At 44.3% G+C, this 26,286-nt stretch overlaps 1 protein-coding gene across 2 annotated transcripts; it reads right to left on the bottom strand.

Annotated features, from left to right (window-relative positions):
- Positions 1-421: 421 nt before the first annotated feature.
- Positions 422-26,224, bottom strand: GSN (gelsolin). Of its 2 annotated transcripts, none has more exons than XM_084299290.1 (17): positions 26,207-26,224; positions 12,246-12,447; positions 11,144-11,298; positions 10,436-10,597; positions 10,046-10,195; positions 9,644-9,733; positions 8,611-8,743; positions 8,066-8,154; positions 7,290-7,505; positions 6,508-6,641; positions 5,626-5,716; positions 4,784-4,954; positions 3,180-3,354; positions 2,769-2,893; positions 2,159-2,236; positions 1,376-1,436; positions 422-892 (listed from the first exon to the last, which is right to left on the bottom strand). In XM_084299290.1, exons 2-17 carry the CDS (start codon positions 12,436-12,438, stop codon positions 723-725), a joined length of 2,193 nt encoding a protein of 730 aa, XP_084155416.1. In that variant the 5' UTR covers positions 12,439-12,447; positions 26,207-26,224; the 3' UTR covers positions 422-722. The 2 variants fall into 2 exon arrangements, with proteins under 2 accessions (XP_084155416.1, XP_084155415.1); XM_084299289.1 differs by lacking the exon at positions 26,207-26,224 and adding an exon at positions 13,624-13,825.
- Positions 26,225-26,286: the final 62 nt, after the last annotated feature.

Genomic DNA, 26,286 nt, shown 5'->3' with positions numbered 1-26,286 from the left:
CAGGTGTTGGTTAGTATTTCAGTTAATATAAGCTTGACTTTTGGCAGGGGATTTAATATGGTTAAGAAAGATGTAATAATTAGCATCATTGTTTTCACACACTTGCTGTTAGGAACAAAACTATTGCACAGCTTGACATTAATCCTTGGGGAGGATGAGTGAATCTCCTCAATGCTGCTGGCCACCCCTGTGAATTCTTGTTGATGAGAGGGACGTGCTTTTTCCTTTCATCCTGAGTTAAACAAAATGCTATTTACTATTGTATGACTTTCTAAAAGAGAATGATACTGTGAATTTCTCAGGATCTTAAATGCCAAAAGTCCTGGGGAGCAGAAAGCAAACCATCTCTACACCTCCCTCCCCACACACGTCCTTTCTGTAAACATTTACCAAAAGTGCATTCGCAAGAAATGGCACAAACAAGGTTTATTTTTCTAAGGTGTATTTTTTTCAAGTAAGTTAAAATGTGGGATCTACAGTGTCTGTTATTGTTTGCCTCTTAGTAACAAAGCCCACCATTTTCTTCTTCTATTCCATAGAAGCTTTATTGTATTAAATATAATCAAAGCAAGGAGTAGAGCAATATGACTGGTCATGATTGTTTTGGTACTTATTGCACAGCTAATTGGCTATTAACATCATTGCCTGCAAGAAGAAGTAGCCCTTGAAGGCATTGAAGGCACTATACTTGCTCCATTTCAAAAGAAAAAAACAACTGTTCCTTAGACATCCACATCTGCCATTGCTCTCTGTAGAGGATCAACAGACCAGTAGTCATCATCCCAGCCCAGGAACCAGCCGGAGAAGGTTGGAGGCTCAAACCCTTGCTTAACGAGCGTGACTGGAGTTCTCTTATCTCTGCTGGCGGGATCCGTTTCAATGTACCGTTTAGCTGTAAAAGGCACAAGGAGGAGAAAAATCACATGGAGTCCAAAGCTTATGGAGCAACAGAGGAAACAGATTAACTACAGCTAAATGGATGCTAGAGATACAATTTCAGATTGTATCTGTAGTCGTTACAAAAAAAAAAAAAAAAAAGCTTTCGCTATGGTTTTATCTACACCTGTTACAAGAGTGGCATTTGTAGGTAGAAAGCAGATGTTGGGATTGTAAAATTCTCCAATAGAGTGGCAGTCTACAGCCACTTATCCATGCAAGAGTATTTTTTCACTGTTGGGGTTTGAGCACAGTGTGTCTAAATGCTGCACCTCTTTACGCTGATATTTGGGATCTTCCTTTCTCTATCTGTGGTCTCTTTGATCACAATATTGAATGTCATATTCATGATTAAGATAAGTTTCTCTCTGCCTTAAGATCAGATAATGGGAAAACAAAACAAACACTTATTTCGGAGAATAAAATGTCATAACGGTACCAGATTTCAAAGCCTCAGTCTTTTCTTCTTCCTGGGCATCTTTTCCAATCCATACAAAGACCTATAGATTTAAAAATAAAAAATAAAAACAAATAATCACGTGAATTGTTTCAGCAACAGTCAGTATCTTTATGAAAGAGAGGATAAGGGCTCATTGACCAGAGTATGGCACAGAACAAGAACAAATTCCTCCTGGTGTGCGTGGCTTATTGACTTGGCTAAAGCTACTGGTAGTTGACAAAAAGCTTTTTGACTGCAGTTTATCTGCAGTAAATTCTAGATACATGAACAAATTATACACTGGTTTAACATCAGGAAAAATTGCTAATGTTTGAACATTCTTACATAAAACACACAAAATTCATCTCTAAGTTCACTTTTGGCTGATTCACGTGCAGTGACTAACCCAAGCCTTCTGTTTTCAATTACAGAAAACGTGTCTGTGTCTTAAATTGTTAAATCCTAACCACGGTTCAGTCACCTCCAGCCAGGACAAGGACACTGCCCTCAGGAAGTTTACAGCCTGGGGAAGTATATATGATACACAACAGCCTGTCTGCTTTAGCCCATAAGCTAACAAAGTGGCAAGACACTGGCTCTTTTATAAGGTTCTGGGTCTAAGTTCTCTTCAACATTGCTAGTGAGGTGATTTGTTCTCAGGCCTGAAGGCAGAAGGACTCTACAGTAAAACAACTCTGCTAGTTCTTGTAATTTGGGTCTCTTAATCTAGAGCCACACTGTTCGTATTCTTTACTTCCCTCCTCAGAGGTAAACATGACATACCTGATCCCATGTGTCAAGGATCATAACATCATCTGTAGCAAGGTCATCCTGAGTCAGATCTCCAGGAACTTCTTCAATCTGAAAAATATAAAGTTAAAAGATGAGAATATAGTTCAAGCATCACTTTACCTTTACAGGAAGAATGCAGGTTACGTGGGCTCTGGCTTCACCTCTCGTCAATGAGGTGCATACCATTGGCACAGTCTTTGACCATGCAGCTCAGACTATGTTACAGAAGTGTTCTTACACCACAGAACACAAAATCAGTCTCTGTCTACCTAATAAAACAGTCTTTAATTCATGCATAAGGCTTTTAACGCTGCCTCTTGTTAATAGAAACATTCATGAGTTAAAATCTGAGGAGTTTGCTGGTTATTAACCAGGGGAGGACCAGTTTAATGGTTCAGAAAGTTGCTGTGATGACAACAGTGCTATAGAACTAGCTGCCGTCTCTGCAGAAAAAATGGTGCTGTTGCTTTCCTTCTGGAGGCTACACTGCAAAGGAAGATAAGGTATAACAGCCCCTCGGTTGACTCAGAGCAGACTGAGATGAAGTTACCCCCAGCTCTGTCAGATGACTGCTGAGTTGACTATCTTCCCAGATACTCACTGTGAAGCGTCCACTCTTGTTGGAGCATGCAAAAAGACGAGGGGGGTGAGCATCCATCTTCTTGTCCTTCAGCCGGGGAGAGGTACGGTAAGGAGCTTTGCCACCCAAAGCAGCCCAGAAATTCTCTGAAAAAGAGAGTGATATACTGATGCTTCAACTATTTGTGGAAAACACAGTGCCAGTATAGCTTGGGTAGGACTTGAAGCACTCTTCTGTCTATGTCAAATTCCCAAAGGCCTACAAACATGAGTGCACTGTTAAACACAATGAAGGTACTAGCTTGGAGAAACCACTCTGTGTCTACATGTATGTGTACATTTCCTTGTTCTGGGAGACAAAATATACATGAAATAATAATTGAGAAAGTGCAGCTACACAGAAATGATCTCAGACTTCACGTATCTCCCTCACCTGGCTCTCTACCCTCAGAAACTTGTACTGAGCGAGCTCCCAGAACGTTCAGCAACTCTTGTGCCCCTGATTTCTCGGCATTGCTGGCTCCTTGGCCAACCCAAAGGTAAGCAGCAGAAGGAGTTTTCAGGACAAAGGCATCGTTGGAGTTCAGTTGACTGGCAGCAGGATCCAGCTGAAGAGAAAGAATATTGCATGTGTCAGGTATAATCACTCCCTATGCAGAGCCCATTATTTCAAAATAAAAATCAGCATCTATCCTAAAACACACTTCAAATAAGATATTCCACACAAGCATGTAAAGTTAGGAGATACGTTGTATATTTGCCTATATCTGAGTAATCAGTTAGACTTAGTCATGTGAGAAGAGTAAATAAATTGTGTTTCTGCATTTAATCTACAGATACATATGACCTATGGCAAGAATGATTGGAGCTGTCATTTTGCCAGTCTTCGTGGTTATGACAGGAGACTTAAGAATTTGCTGAGGAGCCTGTCAGAGAGCTCCATCCCTGTTGCTGAGGCTGATGAATCATTAATGTAATTTCCCCTACATCAACAAAGACATGCCATCATGACACTAGAAACTTAGGAAGTTACTGCAGACATAGAACAGTGCTCCTGCCTCACACGGAGCTCTAGTCCAGAGGAGGGTTACAAAGATGATCAGAGGACTGGAGCACCTCTCCTATGAAGAAAAGCTGAGAGTGTTGGGGATTTTCAGCCTGGAGGAGAGAAGGCTCTGGGGAGACCTCATTGCAGCCTTTCAATACTTAAAGGGGTCTCATAAAAAGGATGGAGAAGGGCTCTCTACTCAGATAGGTAATGATATGACAAGGGGAACTAGTCTTAAACTAAGAGAGGATAGATTTAGATTAGACAGGAGGAAATTCATCACTGTAAGAGTAGTGAACAGGTTGCCAAGAGGAGTTGTGGATGCTCTGTCACTGGAGGAGTTCAAGGCCAGGCTGGACGGGGCCTTGGACAACTGGATCTGGTGGGTGGCGTCCCTGCCCATGGCAGTGGGGTTGGAGTTAGATGAACTTTAAGGTCCCTTCCAACCCACTCCATTTTATAATATGATTCTGTGATAGCTGTTGACCAGGGTTCATTCCCTTTTTTTGTTGTTGCATGTTTTTGTGTGTGCGTGCATTTTTTTTCAAAGGAGTAGGGCTCTTAACCTGTGTCCTGGCACAGGTTCTATTTGCATATAGGGTTAGCAGCATGGTCACACAGGCTAAGAATAAGTCACAACATCCAGCACAACATCCATCCAAATGGTTTTCAACAGTACATCTGGCACCAGATCTTAATGGTTTTCAACAGTGTTTGAAAAGCGTTATTGCATGCAGGTGTTAACATCTGTTGTGGACTTCATAGAAAACAACGTCAGCCTATTCAAGGTGATATTTATGAACTAATTAGAAGGTGATGATTATTACTACTTTTTCATAGGAAAAGAGAAATCTTTTAACACTTTATCAAGGTTTCAAAGTATGTTACAGTTTACATCAGAAAGCTCAATCTGGCCCTTGTTCTTGTCAAAGGGCTCATGTCCCCATCACAGCCAATGCATGCAACATGGAAGTTGGCTCTTCACATACCTCTACCGCTCTAGTAGCTCCTGAGGTGCTGGATCGGACTTGGAACAGCCGTGTTTCTGCAGGTGTGGTTTGGCCACCTCCCCTAGAGGTTCCACCCTTGTAAACAATCAGGGGCTTTCCACCAAACATACTCATCAGGTGAGGTGGCTCTTTTCCTTGCACTACTCGTTTCTAGAGAAAATAAAAATAATAATAATAATAATTACAAAAAAAAAAAACACTCAGTTTTAAGCTGCTTCTGAAGAGTAGCATCAGATATGCTAGAAAAGGCTTCTGTCACCATATTTCCAGCCAAAAATCTTCCTATAGCATCCAGATGGCCATTGGAACTTAGCTATTAACTTCCACACAAAAGCAGACCATCATTTAAACTGAGCTCTCACAGTTGCCATTTCATTTTAATTGATGGGTGATCGACTGGCATAGAGGTAACAAGTAACAGCCATGAAAAACCTCTTGTTTTATAAAGGCTGCACCTCTCTCAAATGCCAAGGGCTTTTTTCTGTCGCATGCCTTTTTTCTCACTTTAAGTTAAGAAGAAAAATAGATAACTTAGCTAACTCCAGAAATTTGCTGCATTCATCAATCCAGCTGCTTTTGCAAAAACATTGCTAAATATATCCAAGGTGTTTCCTGCTTCTCTCACCAAGCTCTGTTGTCTGTCAACATGTTGCACTAACTGGTATGAAATGCAGATTGTTAATTCCTGGTGTTAGCAGAAGGCTCACTGCCACTTAAAAGGTATAAGAAAACCAGTTATATCTTATTTATTCCTACAGTGTATACTTTTCTGCTTTGTTGGATTTTTGTTTGGTTGTTGATTTTAGTGTTTTTTTTTTCACCTGCACAGGGGTGCCTCCCAGCTCCTCATCCAGCTGCACTGTAAGGAATGCAGAGGTTGCAATTTCATCTTGAGTGGAATGAGCACCCTGCCTGAAAGACAAGGCAAAATTTGAGTTGTATTTTTAACACTTTCCCTCCCTACACATGCACCTTATAAAGACAAAGGCAGAAGAAAAACTTTTGCTACCTAACGTCTGCAGTACCTCATTCAACATGAAGAAGAAATTCACTCTCTTATATTGTAACACTGATTACAGGGGGAGATGGGGACATTTTCTAGAAAATAAGCACAGATTCTTTAATACCTTCGCACCTATCTCACATTATCCTTCTAGCAGCTGGCTTAAAAACATTCCTGTTGGTACTGTTAGCAGGAAATACACATGCAGCACCTACACAGACCGCACCCTTTTTGATTTCAGTTATGGAGCTTGCCTGTGACCCCTCTGATAAGCAAGAAGTTCACCACTGTGAGACTAACCACTGAAAAAGCCCTCTTTAAGTGTATGGTTTGGGAACTGTAAGAGTCTCAAGCCACCAACCAAGGTGGCAAAATGACAAAAGACAGTCACAGTGGTCTCATATGTAGAAACTCCGCAAAAAGTCTAGAGCGTGATCCAAAGAACGGAGTAACTACTAGTAGGGAGAAAAAAAAAAAGGGGAGGGGGAAGATGTTAGCACAGTAATTCCACCCATTAAAATTTCAAACAAAACATTTCAGAGTTCTCGTAGTGTTTTGGAAGGGAATACTACCCCAAGTGAAACCTTATTCCCTAAGGATCCTCTATAAATGGGAACCAACAGTGATCCATTTTCAAAGAAGACTCAGAGCACCACTTAGTCCCAGTGTTTCCTGACTTGCACCAGGAAAGCCTTCTTACCAAGTGTAAATGATCTGTCCCTGTTTTCCAGCATGCTGGTAATTGTACAAGATAATATAACTATCCCCTCCGTAGAACTGGCCATATGTTGAAGGATCCACTGGCACTTTCTCTGAGCCTTCTATTCTCCAAATCTAGAAAAAGAACAGAAAGGGAAAGGAACAGAAATATTCTGAGTGAAACATGAAAGCAAAATAAACAGACTTTCCTGAACAGAGCTTGTATTCCATTTTCTTCCCTAATTTGGCTTCCTAAAATTTACAGTCCTGCAGCCCCACCTGCTGGGGAAAGCCACTACAAGCCTGGCATTCCCACCCATCAGATTTCCACAGCCCGCAGCCGGGCCTGAAGCAAGGCACATTTAGCTTACCTTATTGAGAGCTCTCAAACCTCGATCAGATTTATCAGAACAGTGAGAAACACTGGAACAAAAGCCAACCAAACTACTAACACTGCCAGCCCAGGTGCCTTTTCAAACCCATCTTCACCACTGCTTCAAAGACACCCATCCCATGCATGATGGCAACAGCTAGAATAACAGGGAGGAGGTGGAATATGAAAGTCTGGCTACACACCATTGAGTGAAAATAACAACTCATCTACACCACATGGTTGTAGGGCTCTCAAGACCTTGCTGGTATTTCTGATGTTAAAAATTCCCTCAGTATTTACGAAACCGCAGTGAGTCTCAGGCTCCTATCTGTCCTATCTGTCTCACTGTTCTTCCAGTAGTAGCAAAGACAATTCTGGAAACCTTCCAAAAGGATTCTGACGCAGCTCACCTGTTTCCTGCCAGAGCCATCATCTTCCATTCCATGCTGGGCAGCCATGGCCTTGGAGGTATGAAGAGTGGCGGCATCAAAAGGAACTTTCTCGATCTTGGCAACATGACCAGAAATGTAAGCCTGTCCCAGTCCTTCTGTCTGGTCCTTGTCTCTCCAGTTCTTGAAGAATTGCTTAAACAGAGGTGTCTCACCACTCTCAGGGAGGACTTGGATCTGAAACAAATGAGCCAGCCCATCACGAGCAGCCTTCCCCCGCATCCCACAGAGCTCTGACTCCGGCTACTCCTTGCTTCATAGAAGCTCTGGTTTCAAGCTGGCAGAATTGCCTGGTACAACCCTTCTGACACTACAACAGTGAAGTGCTGGGTGCCAAGAAGCAGTACTAAGAGCCAAGTCAGGTCTCACTGAGACACAGCTATCAATAAAATCTCCAGTTATTACCATATAGATGGTAATTTTTGATGTCTCTTTATTGAGAGACATCACAATCCATCTGTTTTCTGCTGCTTGCAACCACTAGTTTGAAAGAATTGATTTCTTCCATGCCAGTGTTAGTCAATCTTTAAGCCTTTGTGTAACTATGCCTGGGTCTCAGAATATGCTATGGGATTCAGACTCAGTCTAAGGTGAGTTTTGAGGAAGACTGAAGGGAAGACTAAGGGACCCTTAGAATCATCACTTTAAGAGCAAAAAGGGCAGGTTTACCTACACCTTCTCTTTTTCACCATTTTGAGAGGTCATGGAAAAGGTAAAATAAATAAATAAATCCTTACCTGGGTATGCTTTGGATAACTCATCTTATCAATGAACTCAGAAGCTGTTTTCAAGGCTGCCTTCCTCTCTTCAGAGTTGGCACTCCTGCCTTTAATGAAAATGGAGAGAAGAGGGATCAACTTTTACGAAGTTTTGTGTACCCAGAGAGAAAACTGTCCCAGGCACTTCATCCTTTTGCAACATCTGAAGTGCCCAGCCTGCCAGCTAGAAGATGATGCCAAAGAGCAAAGGAAAATTGTTTGATATCCTTTTCTGCAATGACTGAGAACACAATCGCCTTTCTACTTATGACATTTCATTTTTTTTCGTCCTGGTTCCAAAAACCCTTTGTTTAACTCTGTACACTAAAGATGCTGTATCTTAACACCTAACATTTCAGGTGATAGTGCTCTTCTGAGATTGTTTGTACTACCTGAACTTGCCCTGAAAACCACCACCATCATCAAGTGTCCACTCCCCTACCCAGCTCAAAAGAAACAGGGATCAGTAATGGGATGCAAATCCTACATATGCATAACCAGCTTCACCTGCATCTCTACGGTACCTTTCCAGACAAAGATCTTTCCATCTGTGCCATGGTCCAGAATGAAACAGTCATCTGTGTTCAGGGCTGCCTGGGAGAAGGGGTTCTCATCTGCCACCAGGGAGACTGCCATGTTCCCAGCCCCATTTGAGACCTATGATAACACAGCACAGAGATTAGATAAGGCATTTCCTTTTTTTCCTCCAGCGTCATGGCAATGATCCAAAACTCAGGGAGTGGAAGGAAATCAATTTGAATGCATTGGCTGCTCCAGGCACTACTGTTTTTCAAACAGGATACCTTTGATACAGCAACACTATGACAAAAGCATAACACTTACTCTGAAGCTTTCAAGTACTTCTAGCAACACAGATAATGCTGGGACCAAATTAAGATTGATCCAAAATAGTAAATATCTTTGGTGCAAAACCAGCCCATACATTTTTCTAAAGCAAAATAACTGCACCTAGCAACTGGAGAGGACTGTCTTGCTAACTGTGTCAAGTGGGTTTAATGGTCTGAGATCCTGTACTTACTAGTGAATAAAGACCTACATTACAAACCACCTTGGCAGACATTCACTAAATCATTAGCAGAGACTGCTGTAGAGGAGATTCCTCCCAAAAAGTCTTGGACAGTCTTCTGCACCTGTATTAGCTGGTGGCAAACGTTACCTTCCAAATCACTGCTTCATCCAGTGTGCACACTGAATGTAGAAAAGGATAGAGGCGGTTTTCAGGCTCAGTCTTTCTAGTCCAATCTTGTCATCTTCCTGAGACAACGTCTGGTAGCACAAAGGAAGACTCCCTTTCTTTTACCCACTCATTTCACACTCTGCCTTTCCCTCAAAAATTCCTGAAAAGTCCCACCTGAATCCCCACTGCTGACTAACACGTGGGGATGCATTGCAAGCAACCAAAGTTCATACACTTAAAAAGTGCATAAAAAGCTCTTTGACTGAGATCAGATAAGCTTTTCTCCACTACTCCAGCTCCATCTAATCGTGCAAAGATTAATCCATTCTCCACATTTGTCAGGATCTGTTTCTTGTTACCTTGTAGAGCTTAGCCAGTTTCCTATTAGCTGTATCGGTTTTGGTGTCATCAGGAGTTCCCACTGGCAGAGTGGGCTTTGGTCCCAGGACCTGAGAGAGAAATTAAAAAAAAAAAAAAGCATAAAAGCATTACTAACCAACTGAAGAGAATCTGTGTTCCCCAGATGCTCCAGCCACAAGCAACGAGTAGAAGAAACTTCTAGATCAACAAAAGCAAAAATAAAATATATTCTGATGTCCCAGCAATGCAGAGGACCAAGTCTGCACTGAATTGAGAGTGTTTATACTGCTAGCACTTTATACGGAAAGACACACACTACTGAGCCTATCCACCTATTGCATCCATTCTTCCAGATACTGCCCTTCCCATTCCAGCAGAAAGGAATGGATGAAGTGACCAACCTGAAGCATTTCCTCCCGCTCTGATCCTTCCTCTGAAACGAAGACCTTGGCTCGACCATTCCGCTCGTTGTCCCGAATCCCCTTGGCAAGCACAGTGGCCTTCAGCCGTTCTTGACGATTGCTGTTGGAGCCGCACCACTGGTAGATGTTCTGGGGGGGAAGAGAAAAATCATGCAGCTAACACTTGTTGGATCCAAACACGGCCCTCTCTGAAGGAGACAGCAGTACAGCTGAGACCGAAAGATGTCACAAGACTGGCTATGTAATCTTTTAGAATGCTCAACACTTCAGATAACTTAAACACTGTGGAAATAAATAAAATAAAAAAATGAACTAATCAGATTTCTGCCCCTGAAAGGCTGATAAACCCATCTTTTGCATGGTACTTACGCTGCCAAGGTCAAGGATGAAACAATCGCCTGTGTTGAAGCTCTCCCAGGTCACAGGGACCTCTGTTGCTCGGACTGCTCTCCTGCCTTTGACCTGGAGAAGCCTCTGCACAGTCACTTCATTGGGAACCACGTGCCTGAAGCCAGAAGCCACACCACCAGCCTAAGACAAAAGAAAAAAAGAATGATTCATACTCATGCTGTTGCTTTACTACCGTGGAATTCCACTACTGAAGTAAAATGGAATAGAAGCAGGCATTGAAGAGCAACTCCCACTGCTATTCATCTGCTTTACCCAAACATTATGTATGGTTAGGAGAGGGACTGAGCACAGAAAATGGGACTGGCAAGGTTAAGCTGTTAAGTAATGAGGGAGAAATTAAGTCTACTGAGTAGGTGTTTCCCATTAACTAGGGTTGCTGTTTCTTAAACTCATTCCAGACATCTTGGGACTGTTTTTTCCTCTGCTTCTTGAAGAAAAACAAAACCCCGATTCCTAAAATTGTGCATTATTAATTCAGCCAAAGTTCTCCCACTGGGATCTGCTGTTCTCCACCCTGTCAGTTCCAACTCATTGAAAACATCTGTTTGAGAATGTTTTTAAGCAACTGGCAAAGAGGGAGCTCTCATTCTTCTGAGAAGTGGGCAGGGTGCCATATCTTGCAGACTTGAATCAGACTGGCAGTATAAAGATCCAGTTATAACTTACCTTGTACTTGATGCCAGATTTGAAGTATCCCAGGAAAGTTGCAGACTCATGGCCTTGCACTTCACGATGTTGGACAGCCTTCCCTTGAAGGTAGTCATCCATCTGAACAGTGAAGATGGCAGCTGCCCCGCGCTCATCTTGAGAGCTTTCATCTCCTAAGAAATGAAAAGGCAACAACAGGGTTTCAGCCTCCACATCCGACTGCACAAGCACCAAGGAGAAAGGAGATTCCTGGAAAGCTTAGCTTTCAGGAAGGTCTGCAGAACAGCCATTTCCAAACTTTTCTAAGAACAACCCCAAAGAGCATTAAAAAGCTTATTTTTTTCTGTCAGGCTTATTATACCACCATATCTGCTGCAGCCCCACTGCTTCACAGCTGCACCTTTGATAAGCATCACGCACTTGCCCTTTGCTATTTTGCCTTGTCCTGGAAGGAAGCTTGCTATGGACTAAATCATGAGCAGATGAACCTGCAGGGAGACACTGTCATGGTTTATGAAGACTGTAGGGACCAGCAGGGCATCGGTTCCCCAGCAGTTTGCCTCTCAGGAGCTCTTACGCATGGAAAAGCTATTGAGAGATGGCAAATAGGACAAACCCCAAGCAAGTATCCTACATAGCTTTAACTACAATATTGCCAAAGAGTCTTGGTTTTGCAGGATGTGGAGAAGCCTTGTCATGTTAGTCGGTAACTTTTACGGCAGAAGGACAATTAGGAGATCTAAACTTCACAGAGACAAAGGACACCCACTGAGTGAGGAAGGTAACAGCTGACTTCTATCCCTCCAAACAGAAAGGATTTCGGCAGCCTCTTTCATCTGAGATCGTCTTCTCTGTGGGCCTGACATGAGGCTCTGGAGAGCTAGGACTCGTGTCATCTTGATCAGAAAAGCCCTTCTTTTGCTCACACAATTCTATTTCTAGACACAGAGATGGCTGTACTCACTCTTGCAGAAACTATTTCAAATATTTAAGCTGAGTAGCACTATGTGCACCCAAAACTCTGTGTTCCTTACTTCCTTGGCTAACACTGGACAATGCTGGAGTAGTGAGGAGAGTTCGCTTTGGGCTCCCAGTTCAGGAGCACTCCCATCAGACTTACCTAACCAGAAGTGCAAGTCGTACTGGAGGTTCCCATTCCGCTGCTTGATGGTGTTTAGCACCAGATAGGAATCTCCTGTGAAGAAGTCTCCATACAGATTTTTTGGCACTGGGACCAAATCAAATTTCTCAATCCTCCAAATCTGAAGGCCAGGCTCCTTCCCAGCCTTGGAAAACTCAGCGTGTTCCACCATGCTGACAGGCTAGGGGCAGGACAGAGAATGTTATTCAGTACACACAGTACAAGGAAGCCCTTGTTTAAATTATATTGCTTCTGATCTCTTAACTATTGTTCCAGGCAACAAGGTGAGAGTTTATTTTCTTTTTTTTTTTTTTTCCTCTTGCACTGAACTGTGCAAATAAATAAAATCTTTCTCAAATGATCACTGTTACTTTTCACTTCCAATCAGCTCTACATTTTTTTTTGTCTACTTTTCCTGGTTTTATTTATATATTTTCTATATTAATTTTTAACTTTTCATTATAGAACATAAGCAAAAGTCAAGTCCCCTTACTATTATTTTCTATAGATGGTGCATGAGGTCCAAGACCACAGGAAATAAACACATCACTGTACATTGTACATCTTGCACAATTATCATTACTTACAGCTTGTGTAATCTTATCCAGCTCTCGCTGGAAAATGTTGTGAATATCATCAAAGAGTTAGATAATTAACAAGTTTCTTATATACCCTCCATTTCTAATTGTGGGACAAGTTACTTCAGTATTTCTGTGCAACTGTTCCATTTCAGGAATTACACATACTGTATACAACATCCTGTCCTAAGGACATTGCAGTTCTGCTTTAAGATGTGTATTTTCATGTTAATATAATCTATTAGCAATACACAATCCATTATTTTAAAAAATACAATGAACACTTTCATATAGCTATATTTTACAACAATTCACTTTTGTAATACCAAAAGGAAATAGCACATTTCTGTAGCACTGGTAAAGGAAGTTTGTCTGTATATTACTGCATGCCTTTAAGTGGTATCAGATAACAGGGAAGAAAAAATTAAAAGGTTATATTAGAAGCATCCAGTATTTTGATAAAGGAGACAGTTCACAGTAGCTGATGGACAAGAGTACAATACGTCAGCTTCTAAGGCAGAAATAAAGAATGTTACAAACTAGAAAGCAAAATAGCAAGTTAGCTACTGAAGTGATTCCTATGCTGAAATCAGGTATCAGATAGAGACGGAAAACAGCGAACATCCATGTTCTGATTCCAGTCAGCCTGAGAATTTCTCCCAAATCCCCACTACAAAATTGGACGAGCTCCTTAGAAAGAGTTAGAGAACTCTGTGACTCTTAGAAGTACTCGAAACCCAAAAGTTTTCCAATGTTTAATTGTGGCATTAGGCACTTACCACAGCTGAAAGCACAACAGCTGCTGTAACAACATATCCAAGCCCTGCAACAGACATGGAGCTAACACAGTTGAGCTTCAGAGCCATTGTGCAAAAAACGGTGAGAAAAACATAACCGAAGTCCTGTCTGCCCATTTCTAACAGCAAATGGGCTTCTCCCTTCCCCTGCAGAAGCTGTAGGGAGTCCCAGCTCCCTCCTCCTCCTCCCGCAATTGAAGACACGCTGCAGGAGCCAATCTTTTATCACAGACAAACACACCCACCCCCCCAGCACCACAGGGGCGTAACGTGTTTGTGCACAGTCCTCTTGGAAATCTCAGAGACTCTTTCAGCCACTTACAGATGCTTAATCCCAGCAGGCAAGAACTCAAGACAATATGCTATCCATTACAGCTGACGGTGCAATTATGTTCAAACAAGCCAAATATCTGGTCATAAGGCCAAATAGAGGGGAAGAAATTAAGAGATGTCAACAACAAAGGCAACATTTTGCCTGCTGAAAAAACTGCAAATAAATGGAAAGTTGACGAGACGCAGAGGAACAGAAAGGCTGTGCCAGATGGCAAGGGCTGCAGAGAAAGAGATGTTGAAAACGAGAAAAAGAACAGAGAACCACTAAAAGCATACATCTGAATACCCTGAGGATGGAGGGAATATGCCTTCATCTCTCTGAGTTTACCAGAGCAGAAAGAAGCAAAATTCAGCACAGGTTTTGTGAGTCTTGCACCTGAATGCAGCATCTACACAAGCTCTATCAGAGGAACACAACCTGGAGAGCGCTGAAACACACCCCTGGGTTTCAGCTCACGTGTTAGCAAAAGGACGGTGGTGGTCTGGTGGGTGAGAGACCAAGAGCTACCTCAGTAATTCCACAACCAAACGTTACTGAGGGTGTAGTAAGACCCCTGTGGCAGGAATTTAACAGCCATCAAACCTCACCAAACCTCAAATCAAACCTGTACTTCCAGCCCAATGGAAGTACAACATAGCACGACTGCAGCGTGCTGGTGATCTGCCACCAAGGACAGAGACAGCAAGGAGCTCGTTCTTCTGCCTGCCCTACCCTTCAGCGACTCAATCCAGCACATTCCCAGTATGAACACTGCACAGAACAGCTTCTGTCCCACCTCCAGCCGTGGCACCCCCCACACAGAGCAGCCCCGTGCTGTCCCTGGGTGCTGGGGTGGCTCCTGAGGTGCGAGCAGTGTCTGTGCTGCTGAGACCTGCTGCAGGCACGCTGCGGGCTGTGTGCCCACGGGCATCCTGCAAGGCCAAATGAGAAAGACAGGAGGAATGCAACTGCTGCCTTGGTGTTAATGCTGTTGGTTATTCTTTTGCTTTTAAAGCATCCAGAGAAGACTTACTGACAGTCCGAGGTTCCCCCTTTCAAAAGCTCTCAAAAGATGCTTAAATAGGGGACCGGTGCTCCACCTGCTTAAATCCACAACAAGACTTCCAGGATGGAAAGATCAGACCCCACTTTGTATGTGCCTTCTCCTCTCTCTGTGAGAATTCTTTTTTTTTCTCTCTCTCACCCAAGCCAATGCATTTCGTTCTGAAATCTCAAGTTGGCAAGCTCTGTTTTAGTGAATGTATCTTTGAAAATCTCACTGCAAATCAAACTGCAACAGATAATCAAAACAATGCCTTAGTCTCGCTGGTATTTCTGATCTCTGCAAAGGAAATTCAGTGTCAGAGGTCCAAAAACTGGCAAAAAATTTTTGGAAGCCTAACTGTGTACTGGGTCAGCCCTCGTGTTCCGAGGAAGCCAGCTGTGAATGGCTCCTGCAGCTGCAGCATCCCCAAACCAAGACAACCCGATTGCAAAACGTTCGAAAGAGGTGAGGCCCTTCCAAATGGAAAAATACTTTGGACTTTTTATTAATAAATGTCTGGATAGTGCCACGCTTTGATACACTTCAAAGGCTGAAGGCAAAGAGACCTAGGGCCATCTTCATTGTTAGCATCCCATGTCAGGGTAAATTCAAATCCCCAAATAGGTGCCTGTAAGGATATACATACAACATGTTGGGGGGTTGAGGAGAGGAATGGATGTGGTCTTTTAATCAACTTGGCATTTTATAAATTTTGCTGTGAGTCCAAGCCTGTCTTGTCAATTAGCTGTGGAATGTAAATGCGGGCAAAGGAAGGAAAGAGGGCTATATTGAGTAAATGGTACTTTATCATATTCCTTGGTAAAGATTCAGCTGAAGCATGTCAGAAGGGAATGAGGGTAACACACTTGAGCAGCTGGTATGGCTTACTGCTCTGTCAGCAAATGTGGCATTGTTAAATCGAGCCACAGAGATCTGTGCTCTGGATGTCTGACCGACGGCATGTGCCAGATGAGGTTGCCAGGACCATACTGAGAAGGATGTCTTCTTGGAGACATGGGAAAAAAGGCAGATTTCAAGCTGATGTTAATAAAAGTGTCCGGCTTAGTCACAGAAGTGGTGCTGTGCAGAGCCAGCATCTTATGCAAAAGAAAATTGTTTAAGGAAAACAAGGAAAGGGCTTGAAATACGGGATTTCAGCGCAGATGGATCATTTAAGTGACACTTGGCCGCAGAGTGATAAAAACAAGAACTTAAGAAAAGTCCAATGTTCTGAGCAAGCAGTGGAAGACAACAGCTTGTTATGGTATCCAGATGTGCAGTTAACGCAATCGTGACAGATTTGAGAAGGGCTTCAGATGGACACTGGCCTACAGAAATAATTGCAGGGCTACCCCACTATTTGCCACATGACTTGCAAGACCTGGTGTGCCAGGGAAGCAGACGCTGCCCGACAGTCTACGTGTGTCTCTCACAGATCAATGGCAGAATTTAGAGATTGCTTCTTCAAGAAATTTTTAAATGATTTTTTCCAGAGGCTGGAAGCTGCTTGCTTCAAAAGAAAGGCCAGGAAAGACGGAGAAACCCTCCGGTCTCTGGGCCCAGCAAATGTGCCATTCCAGCCCATGTTCCCCGTCACTGCACTGCGAGAGGCCCGACAGCCGGTGCTTTCACCACCACTGCTTCGGGACCCTTTATTCTTTCCTGATACCCAACCCAAAATCCCTTCCTTAATTCCACCCTGGAACTTGTAAGAACCAGTTCTCTTTGCCTGCCTCCCTCCCTAAATACTCCCATTTATGCTCCTCACGTTAATCTCTGTGGCTGTGCCTCCCACTCCCCTGTCACAGCAGCTGTGTGCCCTCCCAAACTGATGCCATCAGCATTTTCGCCGTTTGTCTTCACTCCCCTCTGAGCTTGTTCCTGACGTGAATGTGCCTGGTTCTTCAGCAGGGCCCCAGCCCTACACAGAAAGGAGCAGCCTGTTCCATGTCAAGACACACCTGTGCGCCCAGAATCTCTTATTCTTTGCCCCATCACACAGCAACACCCATTAGTGGCAACAATTAATGCCCAGTTCCTCCACATCAAATATACTGTCACATCTTCCCACCTACCTCCATTTAAACCATGCATTGATGCTACCTAAAGAATCTTTCTGTGAGACGACATCGTCCAAACTCACAGAATAAAAAAAAAAAAAAAAAAAAAGAGGAGAAAAATCTTCATTCTGTTAGGCTCCAGCCTGGTTCCCCCTCAACCTCAAACATTCGGAGCAGCTCACCACAGCTGCAGGAATGCACACACTCAGACAAAATATTCTCTGACTTCTGGCACTGCCAGAGTATTTTAGACCACAAAATGTGCAAGGCAGTAATACTTTAATAATTAAAAATTATTAAATACAGATTAGTAGCCAGTTCCTCTGTATGACATAGCAAATATTAGCACACAGGGCTTTCCTCACGACACTTTGTACTCTGACATTTCTAAGGCTGCAAAAAGCACATATATTTTTAAGCCATTCAGTGAAGCTTTTGGAGGCTTTTTTTCTGAATCCTTACCTACTGAATATGGGCAGTTGGAAAAAAAGAGGTGGAAAATTGCTGGTAAAATAGTCAATAAAAAAAAGAAATAAGTGCAGTGGTTCGTTTAATAGCTTCAGCTGTAAAGAGGTCTACGTGTTGCAAAGGCAAGGGATAATTTAAGTATTTACATGACACACAGAGACCCAGAGGTCTGATCGCTATGTTCATGGCATCCTGGTTTAACAGAAATGGTGCTTGTGAACGTGCTTATTTTTGTTCAGCCAACAATGAATCGGGAGGACTCTGGACCTTCTTACTTACCTGCACAGGGCGGCTGCTCAGGAAAGCCTGGCTGAATTGAATCAGGCTGTGAAATAAGCAGTGGCAGGCGAGATCACCATGTGGTTGTTCTCATTTGCAACCCCAGTGTCCAGTTCATAACAGGTTCAGTTAATTTGGTTAAACTTGATGCGTAACAAGGCCCATACAGGAAGGTCTGCAGCCAGCATAACATTACAACACCGAGTATGTAAAACACCTGCTGTGTAATTCTGGAACGATTTCTGCATTTCCAGTTGGCAAAAGCAGAATATTTGATTTTGATGAATAATACTTACGCAGCATCAAAATAACTGTCAAGTCCAGTCTGAATTTCTAAAATGTGGGGAGAACAGGAAATCTTAGTAGAGTTTCTATCCACACAGCATTCATGTTTCAAAAACGCTTCTTGTGCACCGATCCTCGCTGTACCTTGGAGGCAAATGGTTACATTTCCACCCAGGTTTTCTTTTCTTCTATTTATTTGTCAAAAACTGCCTGGAGACTATGGATTGCTACAAAGAAATAATAATATACCTCCTCAGGAAAAGCAAGACTCCCTCGCCTCCTAGCATTCCACACCTCCTATATAGAGGGAGAGAAGTAAATCATCACATTTCTGCAGCAACGACAGGAGAACTGAGTCTCTGTTTTGCAAGGACCAAAGTTGTACTGCCAGCATGTTCAATCCTAATAAAATCAGCAGGCTGTACGTGCAACAGTAACACTGCTGAGCAAGAGCTGCATCCTGCAGATCACTGTCTGAGGATGTCACTGAACAGATCAAACATACCCCAAATCACATTGCTTGCTTTGGGTACAGCTGTTTCTACACTTTAAAGACAGTCTGCACTTCCTGACTACCCACGCAGCCATTGCTTTTCTCTCCCATCCTTTGCAAACCCATAAAACCTCTGATGAATTTATGAAGATTGTCAGATTGAATATTACAGAATCATTCAAGTTCTGACAATACGAAATTCAAGACATGACACTGCATGAAACAGAGAAAGGAAGGCAATTCAGCGCAGTATTAACAGCTGCCAGTACATAGTGAAAACGGAAATACTTTTACGTTCTTTATAGCCTCCTTGCCAAAATAGTATATATGACTAATTTTTCAGTAAGTTGCTGAAAATAAATCTGGTGGGACGTCAGCTTTGTTGCCACGGTGACAAGCATTGAAAAATATCTAAAATGAGACATGAGATCAGTTTTCAGTCTCCTGACATTGCTAAATTCATATACACATAATGCTAAGAACAACCCCTTTCCTCCCATCCCTAGAAGAAGTTAGTAAACAAAGCTCCATGAGACAAGGCAAACTGGCATGGAAGAGCCTCCTTCTACTCTAACCACAGTGACTGCATAAACTATTTCAATCTTCTATAGGAGGAGCAGCATGGTTAATGATATTCTTAACAGCAAATCCAGAAAGTTCAAACTGGCATTGTCCCTTCTGCAGCTTCCTACTTGATTTAAAACATGCCTCTGGTCCCAAGACGATCTCAAATCAACCATCCAGGACACAAAGTACAGCATTATCTGCACAAATGGCAAAGGAGGTTTTTGCGTTTAAAAGTTAAAATTCCTCCTAAACCACTTTAGCAAACCAGAACACCCAGATGATTTACGTATTGTTCACTTTTTCCAGCTGTTTGTTTGCATTATGAGTCATGTCAGCTCTATTCTGGTCTCTACCTTTTGAAAATGATCCACTCAGTAAACACAGAGGCTTCAGTCCAATGCGCCAGGGCTGAAAACTTGGTGCACAGAAAAATACTGAAACTCCAGAAACACAAAAGCCTGAGTTTCTTCTCAGTTGCACTGATATGAATCAGGAGGAATATTACTTACATGGGAGAAACTCTTGGATAATGTGCAGGTCTCCCATCTGGTTGAAACACACCCAGAGAAAATCTGCTGATACAATCAACTGTTTAAAAGCCCTGCCTTAAGAGCATACATGGGAGCTGAATCATGCACTTAAACACACACAGCAGAGATAAGTATGGACCAGTGGGAACTGCTGGCCACTTTCCTTCTGTTGTGAGCAAAAATGAATCCTGAATTGTACTTAAACACAAATCATCATTCAGTGCTAAAAACACATCTCAAAGGAGGGTGTATATAGCCCATAAGACGTAACCCAGTGCATTAAAACATGACTACAACCCCATGTTACGTCCCATAGACAGATCTGGTGGTGACAGCCAAAGCACACGCATGGAGACAGTGAGGAAATGCTCGTGGTCAGCTGCAGGGACATGACACAGATGTTCTCCCTCCAGCCACCAGCTTCTGGCTGCGTACCCAGGAAGTGATCTGCAACTTTATGCAAGCCGTTTTCCTCCTGCAAAGCAGCCAACACATTCCTCAGTAGCACAGAAGTCTGCTCAACTCATTAACATTAACCCAAAGAAGCAGAGAGCGATACATTATTGGAGAGGACAGGATAGAAAGCAGAAGAGACAGCCTCAAACAAATCCAAAAGGGAAGCGTGACGCATGACCTTGCCCTCCCAGTGCAGCAGCAGGCCCAGGTGACCAGGTGAAGAGACTTGCAATAGGCCACGGCTACACGGACAGCAAGGATAAGGAGAAGTACATGCAAATATTGGGGTTGAGGATAAAGCAGCTGTGATTAAAAAGCACACAGAGGGAACATTGTGCTATGCCCTGCTGGTGCAGCACGGCACGTCCCCGGCCCGTGAGGGGTCTGGCTGCTGGGGCAGCACAGCCCGGGCAGTGCACAGGGGGGAGACAGAAAGCAGCTCACCGAAATCAGCGCGCTTCTGCTGCCCCCGGGATGTTGGCTGGAACGTGAGCTGTGTCTGCTGCAGGTTTGCAGTTCCAGCATTTACCTGCTGACGGGCACAAGGGATGAGCTAGCGCTGCCATGGCTGCTCCCTGCAGGCAGTCCTGCACGTCCCCACCTCCCTCCTCCTTGGGGCGCCAGGGGCAGGACGCCCCCTTTTCACACTGCGGTCTGCCCCACAGACACCCACTTCCACGTAAATCGATGTAGAGCTACTAGAGTTCCCCTTTCAACTTCTCCGAACACATGCAGATGTGGTCCCTGCATTAACGACCCTGGCTCAAGCAGAGCGACTTCTCACGAAGGCTGTTTTCAGCCCCAAAGCCACAACGCCTGCGAGCACCACGGCCTTGGCAGGAGCACCATGCATCATCCATCCCACATGGCGTGCAGCCACAAGATGGCAATGCTATAAACGGGAACGCCAACATAATCCCTCCTTCCTCACAGGAGAGTGTTTACAGCTCTCCCTCTGGTGATTGACAGAGGTTTTTAACTTTATTTTTAATGGGATTCAGGCTTTCGGTGGTGAGGAACCACAGGCGTTCTCAAGGAAGGCAGCCTGCAAGAAGGGAAAGTCCTAACGGCGACGGCTCTCAGCACTGCGGCCTCCATCCAGCCCGAAAGATTCGGGATGATTCATTTCCTCCAGAGTTTTCAAGATGCTGTTTTGAATTGTAGCTGTATTTTTACTGTGTGGAAACATTCAGTAAATAACATATGTTTAAACTTTGTTTTTGGATGGCATCCCATGGGCTGACTAGAAACAACACAAAGGGTTGTTTCTCCCTCCTCCAGTTGTGCTGGGACACCAGCTGAGGGCAGCCCCAGTTTTTCAGGTTCTCAGTGGGAGGTGGATGAGGGGCAAAAGAGAATAAGGGAAAAATCAAAAACACAGCCTGCAGTTGGAAAAGAACCCTGAAATGAGTAAAAGGAAAAAAAATCAGAGTCCAAGCCATCTAAACTTTTCCCAAACTTTGACCAAAAAAAAGCCAACAACTTGGTTTTAATAATAATAATAAAAAAATCAGCTCCAGCACGGCTGTTCTGGGCTGGCATTTCCACAGCACCTTACACGGCTCCTGAGCCGTGCTGAGCACCCCAGGAAAAAGCTGCTGGCGCTCCATTCAACCCCACAAATATCTGAGCTCTATTTAACCTTGTAAGTGCATCGTCAGTGGATAATCAGGGCTAAATACTTGGCAACCCTGCTGCTAGTTCAAGTGCTTACCGTGAAAGGCTTCTGCTTCCTCTCCTAATTTTTCAGATCACACTTTTCCTCACCAAGCAGTTGGGAAGTACTGAAAGCTGACAGCTTATGAACAGTCTGATCTCATTTCACCTCTGACGGGCCTTAACCGTGACACATTATCAAACCAGTTCTCTGATGGTGCCCTAGATACACACCTGGATCAGCAGACTACGTACGCTGAGTGTCTGTGCAGCCATGGGCTTGTGGTACTGCAAGAAAAACACTGACGGCCGTGATCAGGCAAGTAGCAGCAGCACGGCTGTACCTGGAGGGTACAGACGCACTGGTCTGTGTACTGATCACCTTGCTGCGTGCCAAAGAGCTCATAAAAGGCCTGGTGAATCTACCCTGGCAGCCACTGAACTTTGGCTATCAGCGAGCTGAAGACTGAAGGATGCAGTGTAAATACAGGAAACGCGCCAACATCCAGGACTTCTTCGGAAGCAGACGGGGCACAAACACACCCTAGGAAACCTGGGCCTGCTGCGTATGCAGCCCGTGCAGACTCTCCCACCACCCAGTTCATTTACTTTTATTTCCTTACTGAAAAACAAAATCATGGGAAGACAGAAGATCTTTAACCACAGAAACACTGCACAGGTTTTGCAGTCTGCCTCGTGGTTTAGCAGCATCCCCATTCCTCCTGTTTGGGCAGGAAGCAACCAGCTGTCACTTACTTCCGTGGTGACAGCACTCTTGGTGGTAAATCCCCACAGCTGCTCCTAGGAGACAAATTCTTGACAGTCTGGGCTCTGAAGATAACCCAACTCTAGACTTCATTTTGGGCATAACAATGACACAGGCAGCAGTGTGGGCTAAAACCAGAAATTCTCTATTTTTTGGATGTGCATCAAGGCATTGTTTCTAGATGGACAGCCTAATTGCTGCGTAGCAGTTCTAAAGAAAACTAAAGGAGTACTCTGCAGGCACAACATTGAAACTATTGCTCAGGAGTAGAACTACAAGTGGAATCCAAAAGATAAGATACATTCACAAGGGAGGGGATGATTAGGGACTATTAAACACGGTAATTTGGATGCAACCTTCACTTCTGGAAATCCCTAATCATGACAGTTTTCAACTGCCAGAAGCTACAAGGATAGACCTAAAGAAATCTGCCCGTGCAGACTTCGTTCTCTTCCTTTGCCTAAACATCTGCTACGAATGAACCAGTGTGACAGCTTCCCTGCTCCTGCCCTGAGGGCTGTATCTGACTGCATTACCTTTGCACAGCACCATTGTTTCGTGGAGCCTCCTGCAGGAAAATACTTTGCAGACTAACAGAACACGGCAGGCTCTGTGGCTGTGCTCTATCCCCACCTAGTTTGTGTCCCATACTGGTAAAATGGATCCAGCCCAGCTTGTAGCTGAGAACCCTGGCAACTCCATTCCTTATATGGGAACGGAATGAATCATCCAGAGCATTTCTTTCAGATTCCCTTAGTCTTCTTAGTGTCTGCAGTGATTAATTAGTGATTAAGAGACTGAAAAGACAAGGACTTTAACTAATGCTGAGATGCAGAATAAACTATGTGACAGAGGTACACAAAGTGATAAACTGCACACACACATACAAAAAAAAAACAACTTTTTTGCTTAATGTAATACCTCAGTGGCCTTTGAAAGCCACTGCACAAGGCATCTTTTGAGTCTTGAGCTTAAAATGGTTCAAAGCAGATTATAAGAGCACATACAAAATAACAATATGTATGGTTTTGGTTTCAGATTTAATTTTTAGAAGCGACATCAAATACCTTGCTTAGAGCATCAGACAACTACTAACCAACAGCAACAAGTATAACACACAACTTGCTGCTGACAAATTGCCCACTGCAGAATTTTCTGCCGCTTCATGAAAAGCATTTGATAGCAATCAGGCAGAGATATATTCAGAACTCAATTATTCATACAGCAGTTCCTAAGTGCAGTGAAAGTGAACAAAAAACAAGAACAGCTGCTTCTTCCTAGACAGTAGTTACTCACTGTGAGCACACCACTTCATGTCTGTGTTTAACCATGTTCTGCTTTACTGCAACCAGTCTGCAACGTGATCACTTCAGCTCATATTTAAAAAAGAAAGAAAAAAAAAAAAAGGTGGGGAGAAAAAACAACCCCAAAAATATTTCTTTTGGTGTCAGGATTCCAAATAAAAGGGCAAAATAGATAGTTTGCAGAGTCCCCTGTGCCTATCCACCATCTCCTTTCATATATATGTTACTGAGTAACAACACTAATGTCTGAGCCGAGAATTAAACGGGAAGGCTTGTATTTGTAAAGCAAGTTAAAAGCTGATACAAATCCCCAGCACCAAGTAAGTCACAGAGCTATTTTAAGAGTGGTTTAGTTCCCACCAGGACACTGTAAAACTGCCAGCCTACAAGTTCTTTTATCAGAACTTGGGGAAGCGTTGGCTCAGCACGGGTCTTTGAAACCAGCTAGCTGTTGCTTCTTGTGCTGTACAAAGGCTCTTACCTTTTCTTTTTCCCAGAAGCAGCATCCCCCCCTCAGTGAGGCTGCTGGCCACACTGCTAACTCAAGAAGTGGTTGAAGCACTCACCAAAGTACATAAAGTATCCAGAAAAACTGCCTTGTAATGGAACATGTCAGGCAGCCAGCCTTTTAGCTGGAACTGGCAGCGATCCCCGGTGGTAACGTTATCGGAACCATGAACTGGATTGTGGAATGCTATCTCGCATCCCTGCTTCGGTGACAAAAGGAGCACATTCACAAACAGGTTGGATTGGTGCCTGTAAAACCAAACCTGAAACTAACGGTAGCATTTTTGCTTTGTCACCCTTTAGACATTCAAAAGTAGCCAGAGATCGATTGCTGGTTCAATTTCCTTGCACTTTCCCCATAGCACTAGAATTTCATCAGGCTGAAGAAAGCGTTCATTCTTCTGCGGGCAGGAGATATTCTCCCAGGGACACCGAAGGTATCCACTGCTCACTAAAACACTTTGGTACCTAAACACTTAGATGTCCACTGGGAAATCCCTCTGTGCATTTCAACACAAACAATTTCAGAAGCCATCCATCCACCTACGCCACTGATGAGGTGTCACTGCAATCCCTACCCCATCTTCCTGCTGAATTCTAGTGAAACCCACAGAGCCTGACTTCCCGCTGCTCCAGCAAGCCAGTCCTGCCATGGGGCCCGTTGATGGTACAGATAAACTAACGCTGACAGCCAGGACTGGTGCACGAGTGCAGAGCGCAGCGTTCTCGTTATCCGCACTGGAGATGAGCAGTGCAGCACAACTCGGGGTGCGGGACCACACCTCGCAGGATGGCACAGCACGGGCAGGAGGTGGCTGCAGTGCCCGCAGCAGCCATCCTGCAGAGCAGACGTCAAACAGGGCTGGGTTCTGCTTCTCCCTGCTAGCTGATGGGTTAAAGTTAGATACCTCAGCACTCCCTCGTATGGATAACGGAATAAAGCAGCTGACGGATAAGATGAGGGGAGCCCTTTGTGACACCCAAGGTTGTGCAAGACCTGCTCCCAGTTACCCAGAGAACATTTCGTTTGCCCAGGCAGATGTTACATAGGATTTTGTAAAGTAGTTTGAGAAACCTGAGGGATGAGAGATGCTTAAGAAACCTGTTTTACGGCAGAGCAGGAATACCCTAAGCTGAGCCATGCCATAAATCCAGCGAAGGAAACTTTTTTTGCTGATAAACTTGCGTCATGCAAAGTTGGTAGTGGAAAATTGAAGAATTCTAATGATCAGTACGAAAAAAAAGGAGACTTAGGGGAAACTGATGCTAGTGTCATCCTTGTTAGCAAAGTCGGATTTTTTACATCCAAAAGCAAGAAACATTCAAAGCAGTTTTATTCAGAGAGGATCTACTTACTAATGAGGCCTCCTTGAAACAAGTCATCCCCATAACTTTTTTTTTTAAAAAAACTCTTCCTAGGAAACATTTCAAATACGTTTTAAGTGTCTACATTTTTGGCATTTCTGTTCAAACAGACTTTTCAAGCATTCCTTCCCCAGGCCGAGAACAAAGCGGCCGGCCCCGCGCTGTGCCCCCCGCCCCCTGCACGGCGTTTTTTCCTCGCGGGGGGCCGCGATCGGCGCGGGGATTTCGGGAGGCGCCGTAAAACCGCGCCCAGCTCGGACGGGCGGCGAACAGGGGGGCACCGCTCGGTGCCGGAGCCTCCCGGAGCCTCCCGGAGCCTCCCGGTGCCCTCCCGCCGCCCCCCGGCCCCCCGGCGGCGAGGGCTCCGCGGTTCCCCTCCGCCCAGGGGGGGGTCTCGGGGAAGGGCGACCCCCCCCCAGAGACCCCCCCACCCAGCACCGCGTCCCCGCGGGGCTCCGGGGCCGGCCCTACCTGCTGCTGGCACTCGCGGCCGGGCTGGAGTCAGCTGCCGGGAGCGGGGCCGGGCAGGGCCGGGCAGGGCAGGGCAGCCC

The sequence above is a fragment of the Netta rufina genome (assembly GCF_964035555.1).
Source record: "Netta rufina genome assembly, chromosome: 20".
NCBI lineage: Eukaryota > Metazoa > Chordata > Aves > Anseriformes > Anatidae > Netta > Netta rufina.
This window is presented reverse-complemented; position numbering and strand designations above follow the sequence as displayed.